The sequence below is a fragment of the Peromyscus eremicus genome, chromosome 5 (assembly GCF_949786415.1).
Source record: "Peromyscus eremicus chromosome 5, PerEre_H2_v1, whole genome shotgun sequence".
In the NCBI taxonomy this organism is placed as follows: domain Eukaryota; kingdom Metazoa; phylum Chordata; class Mammalia; order Rodentia; family Cricetidae; genus Peromyscus; species Peromyscus eremicus.
In genome coordinates this window covers 46,057,306-46,084,318 of record NC_081420.1, presented here as the reverse complement: position 1 = coordinate 46,084,318, position 27,013 = coordinate 46,057,306, and the positions used below count along the sequence as shown (strand labels likewise).

Here is a 27,013-nt window from a genome sequence, read left to right as displayed (position 1 = left end):
AGTTATGGCGGAACCACCCAAGACAGGTGCATATGAGAAGCCCTTCAGAAATGAGCCATACTTTATGATTGTGTAATTTCCACACAGTTCTATTAAATGCGTTTCTTCAATTTCCAAGAATGATGAGGGTGGGGTAGGATGGGGTGCTGCAGAGCCAAGCCTGTTTTGGTGTGGAAAGGATGGGGAGACAGCCCATATTTGATGATCACCTGTCTTTATGCTAGTTTTTTTTATTGTGATTAATATGAGTTTATTTGAAAATTAAAAGTTTCAGACACATTCAGTGAGAATCTGGCAGACTTTCCAAATAGTCTCAAAGACTGTTCCATTTAGTTTCATGTTGTCTTAAGGAGGATGAATAAGATACTTCCATCAAGAGTGATTAAGTAAATTAGGACATTTTGGCTTTCCATAGGGTGGCTTTTCATCTTAGGATTGCTGAGTTAAGTGTAACAGTGTGTTTGCCACGTGGCTGAATAAACTTCTACCCTAAACTCAAACTTAGCAAGCTGAGTGATGCCACATTAGAGCAGAACTGGCTTACATCCTTGAATACTAACTGTTAAAATACAGTCGAATTTTTTCGTATGTACTTATGCATTGTGTGAGGCATAATAAGTGATCAGGTAACCCCACCTGATGAACTTCATGCTGCCACAGTGACACTGATTTGATAATACCAAATTAATTCCTTCTCTGCTTCTGTACTGTTCACTCCCTCCTTGCCTGACAGTACAACAAAAATTCATTGAATAAGTGACATTGCTCAGTTTCAATAGTACCTCTTGTACTATTTTCTAGTTTTTGAACATTGCTGGATACCTAGTGAAAGTGCAGTTTGGGGCCCCTCCTTGGTGGGCCACATGTATTCAGTCAGTGCATAATCACAGTTTTTCCCTCTTAACTTTTTGTTCTAAAGTATACTTAGATCTTTAAAGGAAGGTTGCAAGGGGACCACCTCCCCCAAAAGGGAGGGAGCGCAGCTTACATTCTAAAAGATATTGAGGAAAAATGGGAACTAAGAGGATCTAGAGGACTGAAATGAAATTCGTCTGGATTCAACAGTGTAATAGTCACCATGTCCACTTTTATCACGTGGCGTTCTTAGTTGGGGTGCATCGTTGCTGACTCAGAGGTGCAGTTCACACGGTTGCCTGCTGTACTTGGTGCAGTTTCCCAGACCTTGTTGCCTGGTTTCGTACTTTCCAGTGACTGATCTGGATGCACAAAACCTGCTTGTTGAGCGTCTGTTTGACTTGACTCTAAGCTTGCTAATTATAATCTTCAGAATCCTTGAAGTAACAGATACCATTCTAGGGTTTGTTTGCTGTGTGTATCAGTTCCCAGGAGTGCTCTGCTGTGTGCCCTTCTGCTGTGACAGGTGACTTTCCGTGCTCAATGGCAGTATTTAAGGATCTGGCGTGTTTGCTGTAATATCACTTAGCACTGGTGCTAAATATACAGGTTTGGGTCTCCTTTATTTTATTCCTTGGGACTTGAACAAAACATTACTACAGATTATCAGTCATACTTCTAGTTATAAAACCCATTCAAATTCTCTTCCATTTGTATAGCACATCACTATATTTTAAATAAAACTTTATTTTCAGACTTGTAGAGACAACGGGTAGAAGTAAATTTGGGTAAGGTTATGTTAATTTGAATACATACACAGGACCTAGAAGATGATGGACAGGATGTGAGGAAGAACAGAAGGGATGGGCTACAGTGACAGTGGTTGCCTCAGTTTCCCCAGATCTCCCTGTGTGATGATGCACAGTAGATCTGATCATTATTCCCAGTCAGGTCCATAGGCCTCTTTTGGGAAGGAGGAAGTTTGACTACCGTGGTGTTGGGACTGTGGAGGCCTAACTTAGGCCAAAGAGAAAGAGAAACATGCATCTAATTTTTTTAAACTATGTATGTATGTGTAAATGTATGTACATAGATACCAGCAGAAACCATGGGAAGAACACCTTTAAAAATACCAAGGGCATGACACTAAAACATTAATGTTGCAGTGCGTTCATTTACAATTTCATTCGGCAGTACAATTTTCTTTCTAGTTTTGTGTCTCCCACTTGCCTTCCCTCTGGGCAGCCTTCCTTCCTGGGTGGGAAGCTTTGCTGTTCCTCTCATTCTTGCTGCTCTGGTGAGGCATTAGGTACATTCACAGGCTCTACTTTCTCCAGAGCAGGCATGTATTATTTGCCTAGTCATATTTCCACAGTATGTCAGTGAGCCTCTTCATTAGCCTTCAAAAATTGTCCTAGGAATTCACTTTTAAAGTTTCATTTTTAATTATGTGTATGTGTGTGTCTGTATGGGGCTGTGTACACATGACTGTAGGATCCCTTGGAAGCCACACAAAGGCATTAGATCCCTTGGTAATGAGTTCTAAGAGGTTTTCAGCTACTGGGCATGGGTGCTAGGAATCAAACTCAGGTCCCTCTGCAAGAGAGCAAGTCCTCTTAATCATTGATTCATGTCTTTGGCCCCAGATCGTGAAATTCTTAAAAGATTCCGTGCAGTGAAGTTGCTTTGAGTTGAAATGGTATCTCAAAGTGTTCATTTTATGTAAGGTATACTTTCTTTCCTTTTCAGACCCTCCTCATCTTTTCCCTGCCTTCCATCCTCCTGTACCAATTGATGCCAGACATCATGAGGGCCGTTACCATTATGATCCATCTCCTATTCCTCCATTACATGTGTAAGTATTAAAACGTTACCCATTAATGAAATGGATCTAAATACTGGCTTTTATGGCTTCGGGACTCTTAATGCATGTCTTCTGGGCTTTGAAGGTGCGATAGCAGTATAAGAGATACTCTGAAAACCTAGCAAAGCTCTGTCTGTTCCTAGATTCACTGAATCAGACCCTGTGCTTTCTGAGGATGCCTGTCACATGCTTTAGCTGGCAACTGTTTTCAGAATATTTTGCTGATAAGAGACAAACAGCTGTGAGTTATAAACTTAAAGGTTAAAGTTAAACCTTAATGGAAGTTTGCCACTTAGAATATGTGTTTGGTTGTGATTTAGGTTTGAAGTTCTACATGCTAAAATTTTTGTTATATGAAGGTTCTGACCCAAGGATTACAATGAATCAAAATGAAATCTTTATGGAGGATTTTCAGAGTCCCCATGGCCCATATACCAACAGTCGCTTGATTGATGAGTATGTCACCCAAACAAAATGGCAAATGTGATTGAGCACATGGTTCATATAAGATAAAAGAAAAGAATGTGGTGATAAAATGTATTATAAAAGGGAAAAAACTCATGGAAATAAATATTATCTCACTTGGTTTTGAGGGGAAAGGAAAAGAATCGTGGGTTTACAAACTGACAGAACATTGTTTTGCAGTACCATCCAGAAAACTGTCATATACTATAATAATAGGACACATTCTCCGGGAGGGGCTGTTCCCTGCTAATGGCCTTGGTACACATGTAGTCATATGTAATAATCACCTCCTGTTCTGAGACATTGGAGTTAGAAAAGCACGAATAATACTTTGAAGAATAATGCTGGTTATATAGATGCTAGATTGCATCTCTCTGACTATTAGTTACAGCTGGGTAATTATATGGTATGCTGAAGAAAAATGAAGTTGTTTTAAAACAAGTCCTCCTCTGTGAACAGAATTAATTGATATTAACAGTCCTAACTGCATGCCCAAGTACACATATAATATTTTACCAACCGTTTTTTGGATCCATCTCCCATTACTGAATTGTAATTTCAGTTTGGATTTGCCCGGCGGTGAGTAATAAATCTGCATTGAGACTTCTGTGAGCACTGCAAGAGAATGGGGGTATTTACAGAGGGAGAACACAGGAACTTGGGACTTATTCTTGTAACTTTTACTGGAATTCAAGCAGGGGTTTACAGCGTTCTGAAGCCTGCTAAAAATACACTCATTTAAAACCAAAGGACCAATGGAAGTTCTGTTACACAAAAGGAAGTGGATTCGTAACTGTGGATTTACAAGATGACGCGTAACTTGCCTTGTCTTACAGAATCTTTATAATATGGATGGGACCGCATGGATCTTAGAAGGGATTCTATCCTGTACCTAAATCACACAACATCTTAGAGACAAAGATGCCTAATTCCTCCCAGATTCAAGTCTTTCTGAAGAAGTCATTTAATCAGATATTCTATGGAATCTGGGAGTTCTTCACTCTTTCAAAAACCATGTTCTAGAGAAATTTTTTTAACTAACCTCAAATAATATGCTGAACTCTTTCCGCTGGGCTTAATTATAGATCATCTTAGAAGTGAATTCAAATAGGACGTTATCAATTGAAACTCCACCTTTTGGTTCTCTGGCAGGAACAGCAAAGCCTCCTATAACCCCTGTTGTATATTCTAGACCTTGCTTGAGTTCATAACAAAAGCAGTGACACAGATAAGGTTATGTCATGTCTGGAGGAGCTGTGAGTTGACCATGGACTTTTCCTTCATCTGTGACTCTGAGCTGGGCTTTCTAAGCTTCCCAGTACTTTCTACTTTTTTCAGCCAAGTTTTAAGATACTGAAGCAGTAATTGACTAGATTGTTCTTGAGCAGCCTACATGTATCAAAGAGTTGTGATGTAAGGCTGGTTGCTAGTTCTGAGGTTTCTGAGAGAATGTTGGGGCTGTGAGTATGGAACATGGAACCTCATGTCTGTAGTTCTCTGGGATTGTTCCACTTCAGCTTGTCTTAGCACACCCCTGGGTAGATAATGAGTTTATAACATGGGCTCTAGGAGTTAGAGCAAGTCACATCTCCCTGCCTTTGTAGCATGACACTCTTTGGGTTGTCTTCAATGCCTTTGCATGGTGAGCTCTGGCTCATGTTCGTATTATCCCAGAGGCTGTGTCTACTACATCTCATGTGTACCCATTTATTGTCATAGTTTTCTTTTTGCTTGGTAATTTGTTAGGAATTGTCACTGCTCTTTGCTACTTGGTGGAAAGTTCTCAGCATATGAACAGACAGACATGTAAATGGTGTTCAGGGCACAGCCAAGGTGGTCCAGTCTTTGAGGTGGTGGCTGAGCTATCAGGATGTTTGAATTATCCTTTGGTTTTGCCACTCACCTGTGCTGTAGACTCAGGCAAATTCCCAGTGGTGTGGTCCTTTTACTTTATTGAAATGAAGGAATCTGCTTTGCAGGAAGGGCTCAATAAAATAACAGTCATATATGTACTCTGCAAAGGTTGACTCTCTAAATGCATGCTTAGGATTAATGTATACTGGCACCAAGTTTCTTCTGTTCATGCTCTGTGATGACCCCAGCTGCCTGTACCCTTCTGACAGGTGATAAGGGCACACCTGTGATTGTTAAAGCTGAGAGTGTTGATACCACATGTGACCCATGTACCCAAATCTTCAAAGTAGTAACTGTAAAATAGAAAAGTATCTTTTGCAGAATTTGAATTCCAAAATGCTTGTCTTTTAATTGTCTTCTAGAAAATGAAATCAAGTGAGCTTACTAAGCTTTTAGAGTGAATATTTTAATTACAAGAAGATAAAACTTGGAGATATTCTCATTATTTTGTAAACACAATTGTTCTTTCGGTGCCAACTTTAGAACCGAAATTATAAGTCTGCAAAACAAGGGTCTGTGTTGATGGAAATGCTGACAGACCAGTGTTCAGAAGGATGGCAGGCGCTGCGGTAATTATGCTATCATATTCCATCATTAAAGATTCTATTGAAAAGCTTTATAAATTGCCCCTCTTTTTAGATAAACCACCCTATATTAAGGCATCAATGATATGGTGCAGAATTAAATTAAAATCTCATAAAATGAAATATGTTCTGTATTAGCTGTTTGACACTTAATTTGCCTCTGAATGAGTAGAGGAAATCACAAATTAACCTGCTTTTGTTTTTCCAACCGTGGCTTATTAGGTGTTAGAACAACTGCAATTACAGCCTAATAATAACCAAGAAGCCTTATAAATATGTACGGAAATGTGTCAGCTTCTGCTTAAAAGCCGAGTTTGTTATAGGAAATGCCTTTAGCTTACCTCCTTGCTCTCACATTGTTAGCCACACTTTATGGATGAGCAGGGTAGCTCAAATATAGAAATTTAAATGGATTAAAATATAGTACTAGAAATAATGTAAAATTTATTATTATTTCTTTTAGCTCAAAATCATGAATTTAAATTTAAAAGGAATAATACACGAGTCATGGCATAGATTCTGTCTCTGTAGGTTGTCACATTAAATGAACAATTGCTGCATCATGTTTATGTCATTCAAATAGGTTCTTAAACACTGAATGTGAGAACTCTTTCCTCATCTTGCGAGTTGTTCTAAATAAATTCACCGGGGCTCGTGCCCAGCTGACATTGGAATGTCTCTTTCTCTCTCAAACTGTTATGATCACAGATTCTATGTATAGTGAAACACAGTGTTTTAGAGAAAACACCGAAGTCCAGGCAGCATATTGCTGAACGGGTTTGCTGCGCCAGTGATCAACCAGACACACAGTACAGCAGTGTACCTGTGGTTTCTGTTCGGTCTTCTCTCTTTCCTGGCTTGAGTTGTTTACATCAGACTGTATCATAGCAAAGCCTGTGGGCCTTAAAGCCCTCTAGCCTACAACTTACTACCTGTTTTAAAAACTTCTTTGAAAATGTAGACAGTTGGTCGATTACATCTTGCTCCTCCTCAAGAATACACTCACATTTTCAAGAGACTATTTTCTACAGCAGTGAAGAATGTGCTTTTGCATTTTGAGTGTGTGTGTATTTTGGGTGTTGGAACTTACTTGATCATGCTTCTTTTTAAAAGTAGGCATGATGCATTTTTAGAAACCCAAATTATAAAGTGTTTTGAATTCCAGTATGATTTAATTCACATTCATTTACGGTTCCCAGGGTGTTTTGGGGATCTATTCTGTATGTAAAAACTCTTTTGAGCCAAGTTTTTCTCATTCATGAACCAGTATGAATTAGATTTTTGGACTCACCCTTGCTTTATACTGAGATCCACAATTCATTTTCCAAAGCTGAGTCCTTAGTTACTAATCCTTTGCAATAATTCAAGCCCACTGATCTGATCTTCTTGCCAGTGGAACTGAGCACTCTGCTTGCCTCGTGCTGGGGATGAGAATAGCACTTCACTAGGCTGCCTCTCCAGCCAGCACACAGACGCTGGGGTGCGTCACCTTCCACTTTACTAACGCCTTTTAGAGAAGCTGCTCTCTCTTTGCTGTCCAGTGAGAAGTGCGCACTCTCATGGTTCTTTTCCTTGAGTCAAGGTGGCTCACATGGAGGCTGCCCAACTCACTGCAATCACTCTAAGAAGAGCTATTCTTTTCACAAGAAGTGAGCGGAAGTACAGGGAAAAGCATTAATATTAGCTTTGAAATAGAGTACACTGGGACAAGGAAGGTCCGCCACCCCGTCCTCACCCCGTGATTAGACAGCCTTTTAGGCTTGAGAGCAGAAGGTGAGCAGCAAGTTTGGAGAATGATTGCATTCATTACTTCCCAGAGAGAGAAAGTGCAAGAAAAGATACACCATTATGGTAAATATCTAGAGAAAGAAACTGTAAGTAGATGACCAGGGCTTCTACTCTGCCTGCTAGTCTCCCTGCACCACTGAACTCAGTGTCTCCTTAGTGCTAAATGTGCTTATTGGGAATGCATATAATATTTATCCAAAAGAAGCCTTCAGCCCGGCCCCTTACTTAAAACTTTATGATGAGTGCATATGCAAAATAGTGGTTTTACTTCTTTCTGAGGGACTTCTTCACTAAGATATGGCGATTTAGAAAAATCTTACACTTGGGGTATAGCTGGTTTGGAATGTTTTAATAACATAATTTAAAATGAAGAAAGAAAAGTATTTTTTCTATATCCTCCAGTGTTGTGATCTACCATAGATGATTCTGAGAGTGCTAAAGTGCAATAACATCAGATTACATTGAGTACCGTAGCAACACAGATAACCCCACCTTCCCACACAGAAAAAGTAAAAAACTAGATTGTAATTACATCTCTCAAGGCAAAGACTGTTTATTTCCTTGCATATGCACCACTGAGTCTGTACTGTAAACTCTGTAGCTCCTGAGTAATTGTTTTTAGTAATGACAGTGGACTGTTGTTTGTTAGGCTGCTGCCATTTTTCTTTTTCTTTTTCATTTGTTTCATTTTATTAGAGCATTTCCTCATGCCGACAAAGCTAGTATACTCAGGAGTGAGAAATCCAAATGCTTGATTGCTAAGATTCTATTAAAAGTTCCTCTTGCAATGGCAAATGCTTCCCACAGCCAAGCTGATTCCCCCATAGTAAATCAGCTACTGTTGTAGAGATCTGTTGTCTCCTTGCAATTGGGCACTAGTTATATTATGAATATCAGAATTTCATGGATAAAGGACAGAAGAAACAAGAGTTTACATGGGAAAAACTACATAATCATGACCACAGCCAGTGCTGATGACTTGCAATTTTAAAGGCTTTCCGTAATTATCTGATGTGATACTTAAAACAACCCTATGATGGAGATTTTATAATTAGCCTCATTTTAACCTTATGGACATCCAAACATGAGAACGCATACAGCTTTGGAGTGGGCCAAGCCTCTCTTTTATTTAGTTTAGGGATTAGACTCCACGGCTCTTGCTCTGCTAGGAAAAAAAGAACCTCATGCACTTTGGAGGCCTGGGTTTTACTTAACTCGTTCTATGAACACCTGTGGGAGGGGGTGGGCATCTTATACTGGCTTCTGCAACATGCTAAGATGAACACATGGCAGTCCAGAGGAGCGCTATAAAAGCCCCATGCATGTTCAGGTTTTCAATTTAAAAGTTTCCCGGTGCACTGCTGTAGAATGGGAGGCTAATTGGACAGTTTACAAAGCCATCCACAGGTGTGGTACACTTCATTACTTTTGACAAGTCTTCATTCAAACATGCAGAAATAACCAACACTTACTTCGGTCTATCCAAAAGAATTCCTCCTTAGCTTGGTCTCAGTGTTTATTTGCCTGGAACCTCTTTCCTTTGGATACCCATGCTTGCTTCCTCACTTAAGTCTTCCTGCTTGGATGTCTTCTAACCAGAGTTGTACTAGGAACAACCATTTAGTGTGTAGTCCCTAGGCCAGGCCTGGCCCTCCATCTGTGTTTCTCAGCACAGTTTTATTGGAGCCCAGTGACATCCTGGGGAACCTAGATGCTAATGTTGCCAACCCCATTCTGAAATAGCACCTTCTCCAGCGTCACTGGTCTCTGCTGTGACTAGAGCTGTACATTGTAGTTTACATGAACTTTCAGCCGTTTCCACACTGTTCCTGAGTGTTTTCACTGTATGTCATCTCAGTTCAAAAAATAAGTTGAATGTTTGGTTGTAGCTTTTCAAAATAAGCAGAAAAGTTTTAGAACCTTCAGGATCAGTTTATCACTGACCTTCACAGGCAGCCCCCACCAATGGCTTGAATATGGGATTGTCACCTCCTAAACTTTAAAAATTTTGATGAGTAGGCAGCATAAATTTTAATCAACCAGTACACATTTTACTTTAAGAAATGAACATGAAACAGATTGCATTCAAAGGCTATAATACTTCTACTTTGCAGTATTTCTAATGACTGAAATATTGAATCTGCTCTTCAGTTGCAGGGAAAGCAGGCCCTAATTACAGCATACATTCACGGAGCCTGAGCAGTAGCTTCTTGGAAAAAATTCCTGTGTTCTTTGTGCTGTGCTCAGCAACACGGTCCGGAGCAGATATTGACTGAGGCATTCACGGTCACTGAACCGGAAGCTGCCGACTCTATAGTCTGCTGTCAAACCTGTTGTGGGGGCCTGGGAGGTACTGGACTGTAGCCGACTTTTTTCTTTGAGTACAATGCTTCCACTCATGTTAAGCCTGCCTTCAAAGAAAACAGAAATTTACTGCATTTGTTTGATTTATTTTTCAAAATATGAATTCTATAAAATTTAACTTTAACAAAATTTATCCCCATAAGAAGACACTTAGAAGTGAGTTTTAAACACAAATATTGCCCGCGCAGCTGGAGCTGAGGCCACCGCTTCTATGTGTCCATCCTTCTCTTAGGTATAGGAGCACACTTTGCACTAACCAAAGGCAGGCCATTTCCTCTAGCTGCCCAGGAGGTTCATTTAAGTCCTTTCCCCAGGGAATCAAGGGCCCAGAACACAGGGCTGCCTGCCATTCATTCTTGTTACTGCTATATCCCTGTACCTGCCACCAGGGAAATTCATTCAACCAGGAAAATAAAACGTTAGCAGATATGTTTCTAGTAATGGCTTGTGAACTCTGAATACTAAATACCAAATTAGCTAGATTTCGTCTCTTGGACAATCCAAGCACACTAAAAAGAACGAGCAGGAAAGAATATGTAGTGAGGTAGCCTGTTTTTACAGAACATTTGTCAGGTAACCATGCTGGAAAAATTTGATACATAATCTTTGCCATTTTTGTTTTGCATACCAGAGCAGATATTGGCATCCTTACATTGCAGTTTCGTTGTTTTGACTTAATTGAAATAGTGACAGTGCACCAAATTTTAAAACTGGAGGAACACAGAGAAACAACCACCACAAACTCTGAAGTTGACAAAACCCCAAGTACGAAACTAGATCTAGTGATCCCTCACCCCTCTGTGCTTATTTAAAAGAACTTTGTTTTTAACTTAAAGAATGTATTAGTTGTTTGAGACTCCAGCGTGTTTGGATTATTTTCACTCCCCTTGCCTAACTACTTAGAGCCACCCCTATTCAAATTTGTTTTCCCTCCTCCCCAAGACCAGTTTGTGCTGCAAGGATGTGTGGTTGATTTACCAGGAGCTACGCTCTTAAAGAAAACCATGTCTCTGTCTCCCAGCATCTAACAATTGCTGGTAGGTAGCTCCACAGCAGGGGTGGGCTTATGTGCCCAGCTCTTCTCTCCTTGCTGGGATTTCGCCTGGTTTGGGCCTGCACAGGTTTTGGTATGATGATGCAAATGCTATGGGTTCATATGTACAGCTGTCCTGCTTTGTCCAGAAGACACTGTTACCTTGTAGTCATCCATTGGCTCTGCTTTTACTCTTTCTACCTGTTTCTACACTGATCTTTGAATCTTAGATGAGGCGGGGGAAGGCAGGGGAGGATATATATGTTCTCTTTAGTACTGAGCATTCTAAAGTCTCTTATTCTCTACAAGATGGCCAGTTGTGGGCCTCTATGTTAAATACCATTTACCGCAAAGAGACGCTTCTTAGATGAGGGTTGAGAGATGAATTGATCTATGGGTGTAATGATAAGTCATTAGGAGTCAGTTTCATGCTATGTCTGTTTAGCGGCATAATAGTAGTTAGGCTCTCCCCTAGGGCCTATGACTTGTTTGGCCATAGGTTCTTAGCCTGATGATGTTCCTAGTATGGGTTTCATCTTGTGGAGTGGGACTTTAATCAGAAGCTCCCATGATGTTTGTGCCCCTATTGCACCAGTGGGCAGGGCAGGCCAATCATTATTGCAGATTACAGGAGTATGATTGATACTTACTTTTCTCCCCCAGTAACTTGTATTTTACCTTCAGCACTATGAACGCTAACCAGCACTGAGCCATCTCTGTGACCCGAGTCCTCTTTCCTTTTTGTCTTCATAGCAGGAGAAAAGAAAAGCTTGCAGGCCAGGAGCTGCCATAGAGCATGAAGGTGCATTTTTAGGAAAGCAAATTGTGCAGATCTGTGACCCAGAGCCACAAGCTGCCTGTAATCCACTGACCTAATGTTATGGATTAAGTAGCATCTCAGATGTTGGGAAGTACTTGAAACTTTGTTATACAAGGAGAGGGACAGAGTCATGACACCAAGTTCTCACTTGGGACTGTTACAAGAACACAAACTTAGCTTCAGTCTAAAGATCTGAACAAACACTAGAGTGAATCACATATACCTCTGCAGTAAGAACAATTGTCTTTATTTTTAAAGAAAATCGTATAATGTATTTTGTTGGTATCTTTTTTCTCCCTCTACTCTTCCCAGATACCCTACAACTTCATGTTCTTTCTCTCTCTCTCTCATAAAAGGAAAGAAGAAAGAAAAAAGCCCACTTAGCCAAAACAAACCAAACAAAAAAGCACATTAAACAAACAAACAAAAAACCAACCTGATGACTGCTTTGTTTTGGCCAACTACTGCTGGGCATAAGGCTTGCCCTGGAGTGTGTTATATAGCCAGCATCACTCCATTGGAGAAAACTGATGATCCCTCTCCCAGCAGGTATCAATTGCAAATGGCTTCTTGGTTAGGGGTAGGACTTTGTGCCCACTTCTCCCTGCTGGGGTTTTGTCTGGCTAAGCTTCTTGCTATTGATGGGAATTAACAGAGAGACCCTCAGCTGAACAATGCCTGGAGAGTGAGAGACTTTGGAACACTGAGTTCTAAATGGGATGTCTTTATCACAGCCCTCCCCTCAAGGCTCAGGGATCTATATGGAAGAAGAAAGATAATTAGAGCCAGAGGTGGTGATGATTCCCAAGAAATTGTTTTCCAGACACAGCAGGACTGATGCACATGCAGACCCACAGAAAGTGGGACCCCATGAACTTTTAAAGGCGTTTTAGAAGGGTCCTCTATAGAAGTTCCTTCACTGCTAGGCTCCCATCTGTAACTTGTTTCTAAGGTGCCTGGTGTCCTAGCTTGAGCCACTGCAGGTAGCAAGGGCTTAGTTTACAGGAGTTATGTCCATGGGTGTATGCATCTTTTACTTCCTGGGAGTTACACACTAAAGGAGAGTCAGACTTTCATTGAAATGCATTCTAATAATAATTAAAACTGCTAAGTGCATAAGGGAGTAAACAGTATGTCCCATTGTGGAGTTGGGAGGAGGGATCCACGTAAATGATTTCCCCTACTGACAATAGAAATCAGTGAAACTTGTTACTGTAATTTATGTTGCACAGGAGGAAAGACCTGCTAGCTTTCTATAAACTGCTTTTGACTGATAAACTAAACCCTAGCTCCTCCAAAGAACAAATTGCCTATATTTCTTGCCTCAAGTGTTCTCAGCATGCACTATAAACATCTGGGGGAATTTCCAGGAACAGATTTACAAACCTAAGTCATAACAGGAGATCTGACTTCTCTTGAGTACTCTGATTCTTCACATCTTCTCTGCTGGGGCTACACCATTTAACTTAAAGTTAGGTTAGATTATATTTGTGTTATGTGACCTTCCATGTTAGGTTGCTATCTTATAGGTCATCAGTGTATTAACACACACACACACACACACACACACACACACACACACACACACACACAGAGAGAGAGAGAGAGAGAGAGAGCACAGCACACAGTATGCCCACTCAAAGCCTGCATGGTCTTCCATTTTAATGCAAGTAGTCAGGAAAAGTAAAGTCAGTTTGAAGTATTTTAATCTTGTTTAAATGACCAAACTCTGGCCTCCTCTGAATTTGGTTTTTAGGTCTGTAGTAGTACATGCAGTCATTGCATAGGAGGAAAGTTCCCCCAACTCAAGATTCTCTGGGAATAGATGGATTGTGGGACTAAAAGCAGGAAAAGTCTGCTTCATGAAGCTGCTCTGTGCCTTGGTGCATGTCATTCACCTCTGCAAAAGTGACACAGTTGTGGATTTTATACACTCTCTGCAAGTCCTAGAACATTTCAGGAGTGGCTGCTCATTCATGAAAGGTAGGCAGCAGGCTGTAGGGATCTGACCTGGCTAGCTTTCTTCATGTGCACGCTTTTGTGATTTACTTCTGTGATCCAAAACGAATGTCCATTTCATCATAATGAACTTGGGCTGAGTTCTCCGCCTTTGCATCCTTCAACCTAGACAGAGACTTGGGTTGTGTGGGTCTGTTTGCTGCTTCTGTTTGTGGGGAGGAGAGATTTGCCTTGAAAGATGGAGAGGTTGAATGGGAAGGAAAAGCGGAGTGCAGTCCCTCCCCCAGTATGTCCAGGGAGGGAAGCTCCTTCCTAGGTCTATTTGCTTTGCAAGGGTCTTCTTTGATGCAGTCTTTTTGTGGGCACCCACTGAAGTCTCAGTGTACTCAAGCTTTAGAAAAGGCCATTGGCCAGTCTTTGTTTTCTTTGTTGAACTGTTTATTTTGCTTTCTTCCCACGAGGTTCCCTGGCCCTGCTCTGACAACGCTTTTCTGCATGAATTACATTCCTCAGAGCCACAAGTCTCCTAGTTCTTCCAGTCCATTTGATTCTGGCTTATGTGTTCAGTCTATAGCTTCCATCTGCCTGAGGTCTTTGCCAAGCAGAATACTTGCTAAATGACTCTAACATGGGGACCTAAAGACATTTTTTAAATGTCATTAGTAAGAAGAGTCGAGATTCATTCAAATTGGTAACCTGGCCATTCTGCAGTCATTAAATCATTGAAGGAAGGGCTCTTAAGCCGTTTGCTTTCCTTTGAGTGTGGAGAAGGCAAGTGAGGGCAGCTAGTGCAGGTTGGTCCCCTCATGTCCAATTAGTAAGTGTCAGCTGTGCCATGGGGGGCACATCCATTCCATTTAAGTGGATTCTGCATCTGAGCTATCTCATCATTCCTATTTCTGAATTGTAGACATTTACATTTGTAAATCCTGTCATTATTATTTGCAAAAGTATGTTGTCTTCTGTGTAGAAATAACAAAAACAAGTAGTATTCAGATGTCTCAGCCGTGGCTGTTGCTTTTTCTTCTGTGTATTTTTTTTTTTTAAATTTTCTGAAGCATAGCTTATAGCTGGAAGAGAATATCTCCCAAATTCAAAATTATGCTTTTAAACTTCCGTTAATAGAGAGCAGATTATTGATTTTTGAATGCATTATACCTCATTGCAGGTGTCAGCAGCATAATTATACAGTTGCAAAATTTAGCTGTCTTAAGAGCAAATTTCTGGGAAAGAAGAGTGGGAACAGATATGATTAAGATACATTATATACATTAGTATATATGTGTATTATATACATATGATTATTTTCAAAGTATAAATTTTTTTTTTAAATTTTCTGAAAATTAATTGGGGAATGAGAACAAAAGTATTCCAAGTGATAGCAAATGAATATTCATAGTGAAAGAGGGTTTTCAGGTCTCCGTGTGGTGAAATGTGATGTGTTTCTTATAAAATTTTTGTTGGCAGAATAAACCTAAATTTCAGACAATTCAGCTTAAAAATACATCTATTTATCCGTCTATTCATCCATCTGTCTGTGTATCTATCTATCTACCTACCTACCTACCTACCTACCTACCTGTCTATTATTTGTCTATGTGCATGTGTGCAGACCATGTCATATGTATGTATGTCGAATGACAATTTGGACTAGGCACTCTCCTTTCACTGTGTAGGCTCTGGGATGCAGACTCAGGATGTCAGGCTTGGCCATAGGCAGCTTCACTAGCTGAGCCATCCCATTGGCCTCAGTTGGTTTTGTTGGTTTGTTTTAACCTGTGATTTTTGTTTGTTTGTTTGTTTGCTTGGTTATTGTTACTTGCACATGCACAGGAATCTTGATTTTACTCAAGCACATGAAGTTTATAGTACTAAACCAGGAGCCTACATTTATCAGTCCTGCACCTAGAAATAGTTCTCTCCTGGAATTTCCAAGATGAAAGATTTTTGTCAGGAAAGGCTGAACATACTGATGGAAACAGTACAGATCTATTTCTACTCAGATCTTTCTTGAAGAGGCTTTCATAGTATCCCAGGAGCTGCTGCTTTCGCCACCACCGCCGCCTCCTCCTCCTCCTCCTCCTCTTCCTCCTCCCCCTCTTCTTCCTCCTCTTCTTTCTCCTCTCCCTCTTCTTCCTCCTCCTCCTCCTCTCTTTTTCTAGGCTTGATTTGAACTAGGCTCGTGGTATCTGAGCATTAAGAGTTCCTTAAATGGCTGAGTATTCTCAGGGCACAGGCTTCTGCGACAGTAAAAGTGATCCAGACAACAGCTCTGAGAGGTTCAGTTGTTTTTGCCCAGCAGAGGTACTTCCTGCTTCCGGTGAGTGCTGATAGTAGGTTTCCGGTGAGCTAAAACACAGCACCTTATGATACTCCATGTGTGTCACAGGTAGTGATCCTTGGGCACAAGCCTCACTGAAGAATTACTGCCTCCAAGAATAGGCCCTCTCTACCTGACCATATATTTGCTACATTAGTCTACAGTAATGTTGCTTTCCTGGGTTTCAGCATGAAATTCCAGAAAATTAAGCCTAAGGATTCTGGTTATTCTCTCTTATTGGCGTTTCACCAGGTGTCCCTGGCTGACCTGGAACTCATTATGAAGACCAGGGAGATCCGCCTGTCTCTGCCTTCTGAGTGCCAGGATTAAAGGTGTGTGGCACCATGTCAGGCTGGTTATTCCTGTCATACCATCAGTCTTCTCTGTTCATGGTAGCAGGGCCTGAGCCAGGTTCCATTCTCAGCTCTGCCACAGGTTAACAGGATCTTTGAGCACTTTCCTCGACCTTTGTTTTCAGCTGCAAAAGCCCTGGAGAATGGGCTGTTATGTCAATGTCTGTGTTTGGTCATTGTTTTTCTGTTTGTTTGGTTTTGTTTTTCCTTTTGTGCAGACACACTGAAAGGGATTCTGAAAACATGACTCTACCCTGTGCATGCTCATATCCTTTTATTTTCTTCCATGAGCCATAGGTTTCTGTCAGATTACTTCATCTCTCCAGCTCTGCTCACCATCCCATCCTATTTCCTATCTAGGTATCAATGGCGGGCATGCCTGGAGCACCTAGAACAGTGTCTCGCACAGCACAGAGATTTGGCAAAGAGCAGATTACCCTATACATATCTAATCCCAAACTTAACTCACATGTCTGAGGTTCTGCTTCTTCCCCGCCCCCATCCTTGAACAACTCTGAAATTGGGGTGTATTTTATAATCTGTAGTACTTTTTTGTCATTACTGGTAAAATGGTACCCCTGAGGAAGCTTCAGGTGTCTCTTAATAAAATTATTTTGTTTTCATTTTCTTTTCTTTGTACCTGGACAGTAGTAGTAAAAGCTTTTAAAATAAAAACTATATTTGAGTAAGTCTTTCAGAGTTCTTTTAATAATGAAAGCAAAACCTGAAAGTGAGACAGAAGTCTTTCTCAAAACCCTGCATCTTTAAAGTCATGTCACTTTAGAGCTGGAAATGTGTGCTCGTTTTGTTTGTCTTTAGCAGAAACAAAAAGAAAAAAGCTTCTCTGTCACCTTCTCTCCCCACTAAGATTTCAGCTCCCGTTTCCCAAATTTCACAATAGTGAACCTTCTTGGAAAACTGCAAAGTTAAAATGTCGAGAGAATGTTTTCACAATGCTTCTGCTGCCTACATCTTAGAAAATGAAAAACGAGGGCTCCTCAGCCTGGCAGGGGTAAAGCGGAAAGCGTGTGCTGCGGGCTGGCTGAGCGTGTATTTGTGAAGATGCATAGCCCGAGCTCTGAGAGGGTAAGGCTTCGTGATTAATGGTGTTTATTCTTGACAGAAGCCTCCTTTATTTATCTGCAATACAGCTTAGTGATTTTATCAGGCACCTGAATGAAAAATATTCAGTCATACCAATATTGCAGTGTAAATTGAGTAGAGTCACTTTTTATTATATCTTTCTGCCTTATCATCTGCACAGTAATTTTCTAGCAGAGGTTTGATATGGAAAGGCTGGATTTAGTCGTACTTGACACAAAGCCTCTTCAATTTCCTCTAAAAGTTCAGGCTTAGAAGTAAGTGTGTGTGTGTGTGTGTGTGTGTGTGTGTGTGTGTGTGTGTGTGTTATAAACACCTCTCTCCTATCCAAGCAGTTTGAGGATTTGGAAGAATAAAGATAGAGATAAAATGTACAAACCTGAACAGAAAAACCTGTTAATATAAGAATATGCAGTAGCCGGAAACTCACTGGGAGAACTCCTGTGTTGTGTGAGCTTCTGGCCTTAGTGCTGGAGCTTTGTTTGGCTGTATGGCCTGGCTCATCTAATCAATCACTATCAAGCCTCATCAGCATAAACCTGGCCCTCTCATTTCTTCTGGAAATAGCATCAAAGTGGAGGAGGAGAGTGCCCCAGAGAGGGCATCAGTGGCTGCAAAGATGGCAGCAGTACTGTCATCACAGGGAAGAAGAAAGGAAAAAGAAGACTCATTTTCTGATGAGCGGGTGGAGCCTTACTTTTCTGGCTCAGAGTTCTACATACACCTGTCTTTGCTGTAAACATCTGCCCGCTAAGTCTGAAAGTAGGCTCAACGTGAAGTCAGGATTAATTTCTTGGACTCTAACATTGCGTTTTTAATCATTGATTCATACCTAATAGTGACTTTTCAAGAAAAAAATCCAAAATTATTGCTTCTGAGATTTTAGAAACATCTGCTTATCTAAAACTGTCTGACCATCCAGGTAAATGTACAACCATGGGTTGACTCATCTTCTTACTGCTTTTCTTTAATTCTTTGAGAATTTCATACAATATATTTTTTGTTATATTCTTTCCCATCCTGCAAGTCTTCCCCAAGCCTCCCTGCTCCCTACCCACCCAACTTTATTCTGTGTCTTAAAACAAAAAAGAAAGAAGCCACAAAAAAGCAGGGAGTTCAGTTTCGGTAGGCAACTGTTCCTGAGCATGGAGCATAGTATGCTGGAGTGTGGCTGATATGCCCAGTGTCATGCCGTTGAAGAGAACCTAGTTTCCCTCTATTCCAAAAGCTGTCTGTAAATAGTGTCTTGGTTAGGGGTGGGACTTTGTGCCCACTTCCCTTCCTTTATGCAGGGATTTTTGTCTGGTTTGAGCTTCTGCAGGTCTTGTGCATGCTGTCAGTCTCTGTTAGTTCACGTGTACATCAGTGCTGTTGTGTCTGGAGAATGCGCACTTAAGAGTCATTTCCCCCTTAGAGTTTAGGGATATCATGGCTCAAACTCACATTTTCACAATGTGAAGGATAGGCTTCTTCATTATTAGGAGGATATGGAACCTAGACAAATGCCGGAAGTTTGCCAGTGTGGTTAGCTCTTACCTGGGACTTGGCTGTTTGCTGAACATGACTTTTTTAAAAATCAAAGTGTTCATATTTTTATGTGTATTTTCTTTTGGACCCCGGGTATTATTTTGCCTTTTTTACATTTTAAATAAAACTTCCTACAGACATATACTGAATATTTATTGAACATACTCTCAGTTCCTCTTGCCTTAAGATTCATGCTACACTCTATTCTCACCCTGTTCCCCCTTGTTGGTCTACTTTGTTGTCTAGACAGTCTTTCTTGGCCCCTGTCCGTGTGTGTGTGTGTGTGTGTGTGTGTGTGTGTGTGTGTGTGTGTGTGTTACTATGTATCACCAGCGAGTACTTGGGAGAGACAGTTCAGGATGCAGGCATAGATAAGAACCCCAGGTGCTCAAGAAAATTTTCTACTATTATTTTGTTGAAAATGCATTAAGTCTTTAGAATGAAATTCCTTTCCCTTTTTTATGCCCTTGATTCTTAGATTTTTGTCTTTTCATAGTGTTCTGTCTGTCTTGAAGTTAGTATTCATTTTTTATTATTAATTTATCTTTTCTTTGTTTGAATGTTGAAGTTCCCCAACTTGTCTTCAGTCTCCAGTATTCTGTCCTGTCTTTGGTCTGTTCCAGGGTTGAGGCATTCCATGGTGCCTTCTATTTTATTTAATGTGTTTTTTGTTTATATTGTTTCAATTTGTCTTCTTTTCAGTATTTGTACCTCTCTAGAGTTTATCTTTCATATCTTACACTGTCTTTATTATTTTCTCAGCTGTTTGCGGTGTGTTGGGATTCATTCAGAAATTTGTATTTTCTGTGATTTCTTGGAACACCCTTGCTCACCCTTTGAGCACTTCAGAGTTGAATATAGTTTACTGGAGGCCATTGCCTCAGGATTGGTAGTTTTGCACAGTCGTGCTGCTCAATTCCTCATTTACTTGTATCTTTACATGGAAAGTTGAAGATCTGGAGTTAGATGACGCATTGGATGTATTTATTCTTTAAAAGCTTATTCCTTTGTTTATTTACTTGAAATCACCCTGAATGTTGCTCTGTTCAGTAGGGATCAGGCACAGTTGAGGTATTGATTTGCTGTGCCAGAGAGGCAGTTGAGATTCAGAACTCCACCCCTATATCACTGCAGTTAAAGCATTGTCTACAAAGATAATCACTATCAAAGGCAAGCCAGTAATGACCATACAGTAAGAGTCAGAACGTTAGCCATCTCATCAGCACCCATAATTTTAGGGGGCAAAGGAGCACTAAAAGTACCTACCACTTGCACTAATAGATTATTTCTTGTGGATATGTGTGAGATGGAAGCGGGGAGGCAGTACCAAGAGCAGCAACCAAGAAACTTAGGGTTAGACTGATGGTGCTGCTTTTAACGAAAAAGTAGAGGAGAAAAATACCTTGAAGAGGAAATGGAAGAGTGGGGAGGGGGTGAGGCAGCCTTCGCTAGAGGTTGGCTGAAGAGAATTAAATGAAGAATGCCATCCCTGGTTCTCGAGAGGCTTAGCTGCAGAGGTAGTACATACCTCACTAAGTAACCTGTGTTTTCTAGGGTAGAGGAAAGAGAAATGGGAAAGGAGCAAGAACACGTAGGTGAGTGTTCAGAGCATGAAGGACTGGCTTCCTGTTCATTGCGTGACTACTGCTCCTCAGTAATTCTGCTCTGGCATCTGGACCTTCCTTTGGAACGTCTAGTCGCAGCCAAGATTCTAAGCAGCTCTTAGTGTCACAGAGTCACATAAGCACAGGGCCAGCACCAAAAGCTGGAGACCAGTGGTGTGGCCAGCATCTGAAAACCCACCTTTGAAGTGCTGTCTTCTGACTGGGGTCTTTTTGAAATGGTGTCCTTCAGTTGTTCCAAGCTGAGTCTGCTTCTTTTAATGGCCACAGTTCAATCCTGTTCCAAGCTACTAAGTCCACTATGCCCCTACTGCCTTACTCCAGGACCCAGGGATCTGCTCTGTGCCCTGCCCATGCCACTGGGGCCAGATAACTGTGTTACCAACTCAGCAGGGGTCGTTTTGAAATGGTCCCACAGCTGTTTCATGAATGAAAGCACAGTATATCCACCCCTTGCTGGATTCTCCTTTTTCTGTACTCTTTATGATACCCATGAATAGGGTGACTGTACAGAGCTCTCTAGCCTGTCTGTCATGAGCTGTGTCTCCTAGAGTTGGCTGACTGGTGCTCATTTTCTCTGTCCTCTGGAGGCTAGACTCTGGATTTTCTCTCCTACAAAAATTCTGTTCTTTATTGCTATTAAAGATAGACATATTCATATGTGATTGAATTGTTCTCATCACCATTGTCCACATTATTCCTGGAGATTCTGAAGACTGTGCTTGGGGGTTGTTGACCATCTTCCTCTCCTGCTTTGCCCATTTGAATATTATCTTTGATATGGATTTAAAAATTTATCAACTTTTAGAAAATAGAATCTGTAGAATGAGGGGACAGTTGGTACAAAAATTATTTAAAATTCTTGCTTATTTTTAAGGAAAAACAGTTCTAGGACTGGAGAGATGACTTGGTAGTTAAGATCACTCACTGACTACTCTTCCAGAGAACCCTAATTCAATTCCAAGCACCTATATGGTGCCTTACAACCACCTGTAACTCCAGTTCCAGGAGATCTGACCCTTGCTTCTGGCTACTGAAAGCACATTCTTGATTCACAGACACACATGCTGGCAAAACACCCATACACATAAAATAAAATAAAATAAAATATTTATTTAGAAAGTGTCCTCTTTTAAAAATGAAAAGGAAGTTGTTGAACTAAAATTAGGAAATAACTATGCCTACTTCAGGAAACACACATTAAGTTTTACTAAGGCTGAATCAAAGCACTATGAAAGAGGTGAGATGTGGGGGCTCCTAAAGAATGCTAAGGGTGTCCAGTAGCTGGGTTTACTGGCTTCAGACCAGCTAATATACCATGGGAGCCAAGAGGAAAAGCATTACAAGCAGGCTGTGGCAGTGAGGTCACTGTCCTTCCCCAGGCAACAACAGCTACAGACATGAGGCTTATAGGAACCAAGATTTACTAAACATTTACCATGTGACAGGTACTAGACTAGTTGCTTTCTGTTTTCACTAGCTCTCTCCATATCTGTGCCTTCTGTTTCTGAAATTCGAAAACATGAAGTAGATGCTTTCACATGTAAACAGACCGTATGTTTTAAATAACATCTGCTGAAGTATATCCTCACAATTGTCCCATTTTATTGTTGCTTGTAATCTCTTACTATACCATACTTGCTTGGTTTCAGGCCTCCACTGGGGGTGGGGGTGGGAGGTCCTGGAATGTATTCCCTGCAACTAAGAAGGAAAGCCTGTGATTTCTTTGTAAAAATTAAACTATTGCCTGTCTTATCCATTGATGCCAAATAGTAGTAGAGTAAAACAAAGTTTAAAAATCTCATTCACTCAGTGAAAGATCTTGAGTCCAAGATTTTTCTCTGTGTCTGGAGATACCTAGAAATGCACAAGCCAAGGGGAGTCGGACATGGAGGGAAAGAAGCCCCTCTGACTTGGTCTAGATTGGGACTTAGATACCCCCATACGAGGAAGAAAAATCCATAGGAAAAGAATGGGTATTCAGAAAGAGCAATCTATTAGTTCTGGGAAGGAGGAGAGAAAAGGGCAGTGTCTGTACACTGTTAACACAGACTGCTGGGCAGGCTCCTCAGAAACAGCTGAGATGCCCTAGATTCCAGCAGTGGAAAGCAGCTCATACCCTTCAGTTCACGGTTCCAGGGCTAGAAAAGGATTTGCAGTTAACAGCATACTTCTCACCTACTCAGTGGCCACTGTGTATAATTGAAATATGTCTCTGTGGACTTTATCACAGAACTGGAACACAATGGTTGATTAGCATACTTCTTATATGCTAATATATATTTGTGTAATATAAAATGCACAATGTATTAAAATACATTTTGTTTGTTTGTTTGTTTCGAGGCAGGGTCTCTCTATGTAGCCCTGGCTGTCCTGAAACTCACTATTTTTAATATATTGTTTTAGCATCTTTTTTTTGTTGTTGCTCTGATAAAATACCTTGAAATGGTTTGTTCTGGCTCACAGTTCAAGAGTACAGCCCATCATGGCAGGATAATCAATGAAGCAGCTGGCTATTTAGCATTCGGGAAGGGGGCGGGGTTATGTCTCTAACACTTTAGATTTTTTTTTTTACATTCAATTACTTATTGTATTATTTGTGTGTGTGTGTGTGTGTGTGTGTGTGTGTGTGTGTGTGTGTGCACACTCGTAAATGCAAGCAAATGTTGTGGTACACATTTGGAGGTGAAAGGACAAATGGTGCCAGTCACAGTGGGCGGGTCTTGCCTCCTCAATTAACACAATTAAGACGATTCCCTATAGGCGTGCTCAGAGACCTGTCTCCTAGAGGATTCTATACTCTGTCTAGTTGACAATTAACACTAACCATCACGTTAACTGTGTTGCTGGATACACAGTACATTTTTAAAGAGAGAAATGGGGACTTTCGTATAGGGTATTGATACTCCATTTGTTTGAAAGTTAGATTTCTTAATGTTATAGTTTTGAGTGTAATATGCATCTATGGTAATATTGAAAACTTGATATGTAGAGACCATTTTGTCACCTGTCATCTAAATGAGGCCTGCTGGCTTACCCCCAGCTTTCCCTTTCCCACCCCAGTTTTTAAAGTGTCAGAGGGCAGGCAAGATGACTAAGGTAGTAAAGGTGCATGGCACCAAAGGTGGTAGCTGGAGTTCAGTACCCATCCCCGGAACCTATGTGGTAGGAGGAGAGAACCAACTCCTCCAAGTTGTCCTCTGACCTTCATATGTGTACCATGATGTATGCTTACATGTACATGTGTGTACTCACACAAAAGATAAAATATGTAATGAAATATAAAATTAAATCTAAAGGGTTAGATTTATTCAACCTTTTGTTATTGTTAAATGATTAAGTAGGCAGGAAGAACTATGAGCTCTCCATTATCACCTAAGGACTTAATTGAGCCAGTAGTGTGTTCTGTAAAAGCTTTTTCACTTAAAAAGAAGCACTGTACATCATAGTTGACTGGATGGACTTTTATTTAATTTTTCAACCTTGGAATTTTAATCTGTCAACAGAGATAATTGCAGTGACTTTTTCATCAAATTGGTCTTAGCAGTCATCTCTGGGCAGAATAAAGTCCATTTTCTCTATAAGCCTTCACACAGGTTCTATAATGTTGTATGTAAGTAGAAGGCATGTGTCAGTGTGTGTGACTTTCTTGGCTTCTCCACGCACAAGAAATGCCTCTGGTTTTCCTTAGGAACAGCTTTCTCCACTCTCAAAAGTTCATATACACTGTTTTCTGCTGTCTACTTGGCACTTAGACCACTGACTTAAGAGGTCTGTCTTTATTCAATACTAGTAAATATTGTATTATTTATTCTACTTTTAAAATCACCAAACTTTTTTTGGACACCGGTGACACATACCTTTAATCCCAGTGCTCCAGAGGCAGAAGCAAGCAGATCTCTGTGAGTTTGAGGCCAGCCTGGTCTACAGAGCAGATTCCAGGACAGCCACGACTATGCAAAGAAAACTCTGTCTTGGTGGGGAGGGGCATCACCAAACTTTTTATAAATTTTGAAAAACATTGTATATCTGTACTCTTTCTTTCTAAATTTAATTTATTGTGACTACTATGAGAAATTTCAGTTTGTGAACTTAGCTGTCGTGGTTACCTATCTGTCCTCTCTGTCCTGAGTCCTGGTTAATGGTCCATGTTTCATGATCCGTACATCCTAGATGCCTTCTATCGATGCTTTTGTGCTCCACTGCCCATCTCTGATGACCAAGCATTCAGATATATGAGCTTCTGTGGACCGTCCTTATTCAAACCACCACATAGGGTCTGATGTGGCAGTCCACCTCAGAGTATGCAGAGAAATGCAGCAGTATGGAAGGTAGACCCACAGCCACTGCCGTGCTTGGAAGCTGAATTGTCATTTGGACATTGTTTATTGCTTGTAGAATGAAAGAGCTTTTATTGGCCGGTTTCAAAAATGATGGGCATCGAGTTTGCATGTGTGCCTTCTAGCTCTCACAGCAGCAAGGAGGAAGCTGCTGGTGTCCCAGTACACCCATCTCATGTGAGTAGGAGTGAGTTGTAGCCCACATTCGAGTCCTGTCACTAAAAGCCCTGCATTTCATTAGTGAGCTCATGATCTTAGCCACCTCATGTGGTTCTCTGACTTTACCAAGAGAGTCTTGGGAAATCCAAGGAGGCTCTTCAGGGATGAGGACAAAAGGGCTCCTATTCAAGTTGCTGCGTTGGAGACTATAAATAGATGCTCATAGCAGCTGTAAATGTAACTGCCAGAATTTGCAATTGTCCATGATACCTTCAGTAGTGATATGGATAAGTAAACTGTGGCTCATCTGATTAATAGAGTATTACATGATGCTGAAAAGAAATGAGTTTTTAAAGACAAACAGGATTATGTCATTTCCAAGAAGATGGATGGAATGGAAAATTATGTTCAAACAAGCAAAACTCAAAGACACATATTATTTATTTTCTGTCATGTGGAATCTAGATTAAAAAAAAAAAGAAATTGAACTATTTGTGGTGGTGCACATGAGGATGTGGGATAAAAGAGGATAACGGCAAATGAATCTTACCAAGTTCATTTATATACATGTATAAACATCATAATGAAATCCATTACTGCACAGAGTGAACACACACAATAGGGAGGAAGGAAGGTTTTCATCAGCGAAAGAACATTTAAGGAAACAAGTGCTTATCACTAAGTGAAAGAAGCCGAGTGGAAGGCCCTGTGCTCTTAGAGGAGATTGACAATGCCAAGAATCTGCCTGTGTGTGGTTCAGGGGACCAGAAGTCTGTACTGCAGCTTGATAGCTTGATTTTGCTGTGAATATGCATTTGCTCTGAGACTCTGTCTGTCTGTCTGTCTGTCTGTCTCTCTTGACCAGGCTGACCTTGAACTCAGAAATCACACACTTCAGGAGTGCAGAGATTAAAGGTTTAAAGGTGTGCACTACCATACCTGGCTAGAATGTCTTTAAAAACCAAAACTCCCAGCATTTCAAGATCTGAAGTTATGTAGCATTCCACATGTGCCAGCCCTGATATGTGTGCCTGTTTATATGTTGTATGATATAATTTTACATGTTCAGATGTATAGATGCCCTTGTATATTATGAGTAAGCCTGTGTACCAGGCACAGTCGAAGACTTATTTATATAAAGAACAAGATAGACAGCCCACTACCCCGCCCCACCCCGCCCCACTCCGCCCCACCCCACTCCCGTTCAGCAAAGCACAATGAGGATGCAGACTGTGCCTCGATCATACAGCTGCCAGCCGTGGAGCTGCCTTCCCCATACCTTCCCCATACCTTCCCTCTACTGACTGACTGATGTCCGTCTTCAGGATTCCTGATGAGTCCTCATTGAGTCACCATTGGGAAACACTTTCCTGTTCATGCAGGAGAAGTGGATGGCTTGGATTTACCAGATGGCTTGTTTCCTGAGGACAGTTAATGAGCAGCGTGCTTATTTTGCACTCTTCCCTGAAGCCTGTCCCAGTCACCTTGTTTGTAAACAGTGATCTGTATCTCTGAGCACATCTGTCTGCGACCCATTTGGCAGCTGGTTGAAGTCTACCAGCTTTATCTCCGAATCTTGGAGTCATATCCTTTCTGCTGTGCTGTTGCTTCTCACTAGCATATAAATGGCCTTGAGACCAGTACCTTTGCCGGGATGATGTAGCTAAGTCTAGAGGCCTTCTGGGAAGCTCCTGTAGTTCTTCCTGCAGTCTTCCTGTGGCCGAAGCTCAGAAAGAGGCTGTAGAGTACCTGCCATTCCTTCACAGAATGCAGTAAAGAACAGCAACCTTGGAGCCTCCACTCACTTGCCTCACCCTGGGATGAATGACTGCTCCAGCCCTCCCTCCATGGCGTCCATGTATTTCTGAATATGTATTTGTCTTCATGGGCATGATTCTCCCAAGTGGAATTGGGACTAATGAGGACAGGATATTAGAGTCAGAAT

General features: G+C 41.0%; 1 protein-coding gene across 1 annotated transcript in view; it reads left to right on the top strand.

The window, feature by feature from the left end:
• The window catches only part of Gli3 (GLI family zinc finger 3), a 190,464-nt gene that overhangs the window by 68,847 nt on the left and 94,604 nt on the right, over positions 1-27,013 (top strand). The window contains exon 4 of the mRNA XM_059263012.1: positions 2,605-2,710. Coding sequence (XP_059118995.1) covers positions 2,605-2,710 — 106 coding nt within the window. The remainder of the gene's footprint in view (positions 1-2,604; positions 2,711-27,013) is intronic.